This window comes from Triticum aestivum, chromosome 3D (assembly GCF_018294505.1).
Source record: "Triticum aestivum cultivar Chinese Spring chromosome 3D, IWGSC CS RefSeq v2.1, whole genome shotgun sequence".
Taxonomy (NCBI): Eukaryota; Viridiplantae; Streptophyta; class Magnoliopsida; order Poales; family Poaceae; genus Triticum; species Triticum aestivum.
The window spans coordinates 315,151,944-315,158,352 of record NC_057802.1 but is presented as its reverse complement, the minus strand read 5'-3'; the positions used below and the strand labels follow the sequence as shown (position 1 = coordinate 315,158,352).

Sequence of the window (6,409 nt, the reverse complement as noted above, 5' to 3'; positions counted from 1 at the left end):
ACTTCGGTCATCAAATCACATAACTCATAATACAAATCTTCATCGAACGTTAAGCGTGCGGACCCTACGGGTTCGAGAACTATGTAGACATGACCGAGACATATCTCCGATCAATAACCAACAGCGGAACCTAGATGCTCATATTGGTTCCTACACATTCTACGAAGATCTTATCGGTCAAACCGCAATAACAACATACGTCATTCCCTTTGTCATCGGTATGTTACTTGCCCGAGATTCGATCGTCGGTATCCTCATACCTAGTTCAATCTCGTTACCGGCAAGTCTCTTTACTCGTTCCGTAATGCATCATTTCGTAACTAACTCATTAGTTATATTGCTTGCAAGGCTTATTATGATGTGCATTACCGAGAGGGCCCAGAGATACCTCTCCGATACTCGGAGTGACAAATCTTAATCTCGATCTATGCCAACCCAACAAATACCTTCGGAGATACCCATAGAGCATCTTTATAATCACCCAGTTACGTTGTGACGTTTGATAGCACACAAGTTATTCCTCCGGTATCCGGAAGTTGCATAATCTCATAGTCAAAGGAATATGTACAAGTCATGAAGAAAGCAATAGCAATAAAACTTAACGATCATTACGATAAGCTAACGGATGGGTCTTTTCCATCACATCATTCTCCTAATGATGTGAACCCATTCGTCAAATGACAATACATGTCTATGGTTAGGAAACTTAACCATCTTTGATTAACGAGCTAGTCTAGTACAGGCTTACTAGGGTCACTGTGTTTTGTCTATGTATCCACACATGTATCAAGTTTTCGGTTAATACAATTCTAGGATGAATAATAAACATTTATCGTGATATAAGGAAATATAAAATAACAACTTTATTATTGCCTCTAGGGCATATTTCCTTCAGAAACTACATCTTGTAGATCCTGTCCAGTTGTGTTTTGCCAAATTGTCCTTAGTTAGAATGACTTGTTTATGGACAAACTACATAAACACTTTGATTTTTAAAGGCACTTTGACTTTCCAAACATGTTTCGAACGAGGAATAGAGCTAGAGTTGATGACATCCGAATACATGGATTTAACCGAAAACTCTCCATTCTTTGTTAGTTTCCGGCGCAACTGATCGGGCTGTTGAGATAGGTGAACATCCATCAATCTTCTCACAAGATGGATGCAAGCTTCCCAGCGGTTTCCCGCTAGCATCCTCCTCAATTGAATATTAAGAGGATTGGACTGTAATACTGTTGCAACGTAAGCGTCTCTTTGCTGAGCAATATTATATAGAGAAGGATATTGGAGTGTAGGGGGCGTCTCCCCTAGCCATGTATCCTCCCAAAATCTCGTGGTAGTACCATTTCCAACTACAAATTTTGTCTTATTAAAAAAACTGATTTCACTCTCATCAGTCATTTCCAAAAAGGCGAATCAGTCAGCCTTACCGTCACCTGGGATAGTGTTTTGGATTGAAGGTATTTATTCCGCAGAATCTGGGCCCACGTGGCATCCGTCTATACAGATAGCTTATACAGCCACTTGCTGAGTAGACATCTGTTCTTCACCTCTAAATTTTCAATGCCGAGCCCCCCTTGTTCTTTCGGTCTACAAATGATATCTCATTTAGCGAGTCTGTATTTTCGTTTTTAAATCATCGCTCTGCCAAAAGAACCGCGATCGATAGAAATCTAGCCTTTTTCAAACTCCAACTGGTACCTCAAAAAATAACAAGAGAAACGTAGGCATACTCGTGAGTACCGAATTAATGAGAATTAGTCGGCCTTTGTATGACATAAGCTTGCCATTCCAGCAGCTTAGCTGACATTAATGACACGCAGATTCCCGAGAGAAGAGTTGTCTGCTCCGGCCATGTGTCTGGAGGGGTCTGCGTTGTGCGAGGTAACGCGTCGCCGCGGGCAACCGGCGGACCGGGCAAGTCAACGGAGGCCCCTTGGCTCCCTTGATCAGTCGCTGCTCCCGAAATGCTCTCGAACGTTCAGCAGCGGCTAGCTCGTGGATCGGTCATTCCCGTCGCTAAAGAAAGGAAGTCGCATCTAGGCCAAGTTGCAGGATTGCAACGCAGAAAAGGGATGGATGGACCATTTCACTTGGTGCAAAGACAGCCAGAGAGACAGAAAGAGCCGTCGGCGTCGCCGGCTACGAACGAGCCCGCCCACTTTGAGTAACGATTCTTCTCGTCGTGAAACAGTGCAATCGGCTGGCTGCTACTCCTTTTAGCAAGCGAGTCCCAGTGCGCGCATAAAGGGGATGGAGGAAGAAACATCCTTGTGCTAATCCTGTCGTACTTACTCCAAGTTTTTATACGTCTCGATGTCTAGACGTGCCATGCAGGCAGGCTAGCTGGCGATCACAGAAGCTTCACGGATGGTGGTAGTAATAATTAAGAGGACGGCGGGCAGAAGTTTTTGTATGCATGGCCACGCGCATGCTTTATGTTCCTTCCAGCTTACCGGGAGGGATCGGGATGAGCAGACGGGTGATTGCAACCGGCAACCGGACGACCGAGATCACGAGCCACTCGGCCCTCAACGGGAAGCACGCACGACGAGGGGATGACTGACTGGACACCCAAACCAAACCTAACAGCCGCAGTAGTGGCGATCGGCCAGCCATCGATAACGTGGACCGACCGAACCGTACCTGTCATTCAACGCAAGGCGGGCAGGCACACTTAGTTATCCATATCTTCCAATTGTCCATCGCTCTCGTGATGCAAAATTTGCGCGTGGGCGTCCGTCCCAAAAATTAATGGGGCCGAGCGGAGCGGAGCGCGGCGCGTGCAGCCCGGGCCCCCGCGTGCGCGCACTAGGCTAGACCAGTAAGTAGGCAACTACACTAGAGAGAGCAGCGCGCGGCGGCAACAGCGGTGGAGCGCGGCGAGCACGACCACCGGCTTCCCGAGGGAGGGCCGATCCCTCTCGCGTCCTTGTCGTGGCCAAAAGACCCTCCTCCACTCCACCGTCGCTTTGCCACTTATCCCCGCGCCGATTGGAGCCCCACGCGATACCCCGGACGGGTTCAGAGATCTGACGCATATGGCCGAGATTTTGTGCCACGGCTCTCTCTCTCTCTCTGCCCTTTGACATTTACACAAGGTCAGATCCAGAATAACCGACGCCTGACGCGCCCAAGTGGCTGGTCAAGCGCAGCCAATAATATAGGATCGGCATAAAGAGTCAAGCAAGCGCAAAGTTAATTCGCGGCTTCCATATTCCCCTGCGGCCCCTTTAATGACGCCACAGAGTTCCATCCAAAGATTCCACCCTTTTTCTTGTACTACCTCCTCTCTCCCTTTTGACATTTGGAGCAAAGTCAAAGAAAACAATAGGGAGGAGAAGCCAAGGCCCTTTTGACAAGTGCGTAGCATAGAGCCCCGCCCCAGTATACAATACAATGCGGAGTGGCTGATCATTTCAAATCCGGACGCGATCTTCTCTCTTATCCCCTGCGCTGCTGCGAAGCGCGCGCCGTGCCCACCACTTGCCTTTGACTTTACAGGGATCGAGTCATCCTCCTCGTGCCACTCCAGGGTACGCGTCTGGAGTAGTATGTACAGGCGTACGCGTATATATTTGCGCTTCCCCGGACCGGCCTGCCAGTGCCAAAAGTCAACCCCATCCCGCGCCGGCCACCACCACGCGTCCGTCCTACCTAGCTCACTTCGTCAAAGCTCTCCAAGCTCAAATCCCTGGTCGCCGTTCATGTGCGGCCTGCTTCTGCGCATGGAGCACCTCAACGACTGGGACCTGCAGGCCGTCGTCAGGAGCTGCGCCACCTTCTCCTCCCGCCACCCCCAGGACCGCGCCGGTCCTCCTCCGGGGACCGCCGCGGCGCCGGTGGCGGAGACGACGGTCAAGCGGGAGCCGCGCGACGTGGCCCGGCCAGCAGCGGCGGCCAAGGACGCGTCGTCGCTGTACGGCCTGGAGTACCTGGACTTGGATCACAAGCCCTTCTTGCTGTCGGCGCCGTCGTCGCAGTCGTGGGCGGCGGTGGATGACCGCCACGAGATGATGATCTCTTTCCCCGCGGCGGCGTCCACGTCCGGCGTGCGGCCGCGGGTGCCGCCTGGCCGGAAGCCCGGCATACGAAGCAGCACCCCACGCCCGAAAAGAAGGTACGTATATGCTCCTACCAAGTTGATTTGTGCACCCGGCCCGATCGCTTATGCAGCGCGATTTGGATCGGAGAAGCTTGCAGCCTGCTGATTGTGATTTTGTTTGGTGGTGGTGGTGATGGTGAGCAGCAAGAAGAGCCAGCTGAAGAAGGTGGTGTGCGAGGTGCCGGTGGCCGACGGCGGCGTCTCCTCCGACCTTTGGGCATGGCGAAAGTACGGTCAAAAGCCCATCAAAGGCTCGCCTTATCCCCGGTAATTAACTACTATAACCACTTCCACCGGCCCGTTTCCACGCGTTACTGTCGTCTCGTCGATGCACTAGCTACCCGGTGCACAGCCTCGAGTCCAGTCACTACCGCTACTACTTTCTGTTAATACATTCGCAATAACTGATTTCTCATACGATGAAGATTTACACTGATTTCATCAAACCTTTGGTCATTTGGATATACTCCTAATTACGAACAGTATAGTAGTAGTACATATGAGATATGACCTGGTGCTTAGAACTTGCTAGGAGTAGATTTTAGCCGCGCACCTTGCCAATTTGGCATCAAGTTTTGGCCAACCACACACCACATGTACTTTTGCAGTACAACACGCATGCTCCGGAAGGCACTCAAGTACTCCTCCGTACCAGTACCTGTCTTAATTACTAGTAGTAGAAGCACCGCTAGTCCTGGTCTGCATACTCCTAAACTTTGTTAGCTTTGTGGTGACAGGGGATACTACAAGTGTAGCAGCATGAAGGGGTGCATGGCCCGGAAACTGGTGGAGCGCAGCCCGGCCAAGCCCGGTGTGCTCGTCATCACCTACATGGCCGACCACTGCCACCCGGTGCCGACGCAGATCAACGCGCTCGCCGGCACCACCCGCCACAAGACCACCCCTGCCGAGGGCCACGCGCCGACGACCACGACGTCGCCCAAGAGCCACGGCGATGCCCACGAGGCGGTGAGGTGCGACGACGAAAGCAACGAGACGTCGTCCATGGCTGTGGACGGCGCCACTGAGGACGCGGCGGGGGATGACGGCGGCGAGTTCTGGCCGACGGAGCTGGACCTGGACGAGTTGTTGGCGCCCGTGGATGGCGATCTGGATCATGTCTTCGACGAGGACGACGCCCTGGGACGACGGCTCTCGCTATAGCTGGAGAGGAAATTTGTAGCTATAACCTATAGGCACCACCGATTGACAACTTTTTTGCCCCTTTGTTCACCTATTTGCGAAGGAGGGGTCACGCAGCAGGCAAGAAGCCATGTATATGCGTTTGATGTGTGTTTTGTGCTTGATCCCTCTCAACAAAATGATGAAGATTTCTTATGTAGCTCCAGTCAACGGCTGCCTACTAACTACTAGTACAATAGTATTGAGTCTTGTATACATGTAATTATAGTTCATCAAAGCCTTGACCACACCGAGCCAACAAGTGCTTGGCACCTGGTCGTTGGATGTGCGTGATACCTCTCGGCGGTTGCCTCCTCAACGCATGGGCGCCTGGTCGAGCGCTAATGCAATGGTTTTCTCGGTAGAAAAAAAGGCAGCGCTCGTTAAACAGCTCAGAAGAAAGTAAAAAAAAAACTAAGCGCCCGATGGCAGCCCTGGCATCGACGCAGCCAGGAAGTGAGTCCTAGCGCCTGTCATTATAGTCCATGCGAGCGGATCTGATGCGGCGCCCGGGAGATGGCGAGGTGGAGGAAGAGGGCGCCGAGAAGGGTCGCTGTAAAGGAGGAGGAGGGCGCGGGGAGGAGGGCCGGTGCGGATCTGGCCGGCGTAGGGCTGGGCAGCGGTCCGGCGGTGGTAGTGGCGCGGATCTGGCGCGCTGCCGCCACGAGGGCCCGAGTTCCGCCCCGTGCTGCTCCTGGCCTGGCGCGGAGGTGGGCGCCGCAAAGGGCGGCGTCGGCACTGCACTGGGCGGCGAGTGGAGGGCGTCGAGGGCACTGATGGGCCGCGCTGGATCTGGGAGGGCTGCGCTTGCTGGAGCAGGGAGGCTCCAGCCGTGGTAGATGCGGGATGCGGGGCCCGATCTGGCCTCTGCATGCTCGCCGTGGGGAGGTGGACCATGCCTTCATGGCTTCAACAACAAGGTGCTGCGGCGGCGGTGTGAGACGACATGGACGAGCTCCGTAGGGCTTGAGCGGAGGTGTGCGACGATACAGACGAAAGTCCTGCACAACAAGAGCCGGTGCCGATGGCGCCTGAGGGTGTCATTTTCCCCCTTGGAGGCGCCACCAAGGTGTGTCGGCATCTTCCTCGGGCTTGGTTGGTAGTGTCTCCGGGCGAAAGCCT

General features: G+C 53.3%; 1 protein-coding gene across 1 annotated transcript; it reads left to right on the top strand.

The window, feature by feature from the left end:
- The first annotated feature begins 3,425 nt into the window (after positions 1–3,425).
- Positions 3,426–5,534, top strand: LOC123074543 (WRKY transcription factor 22). Its single transcript, XM_044497349.1, has 3 exons — positions 3,426–4,120; positions 4,250–4,372; positions 4,843–5,534. Exons 1-3 carry the CDS (start codon positions 3,555–3,557, stop codon positions 5,267–5,269), a joined length of 1,116 nt encoding a protein of 371 aa, XP_044353284.1. The 5' UTR covers positions 3,426–3,554; the 3' UTR covers positions 5,270–5,534.
- The last annotated feature ends 875 nt before the right edge of the window (positions 5,535–6,409 follow it).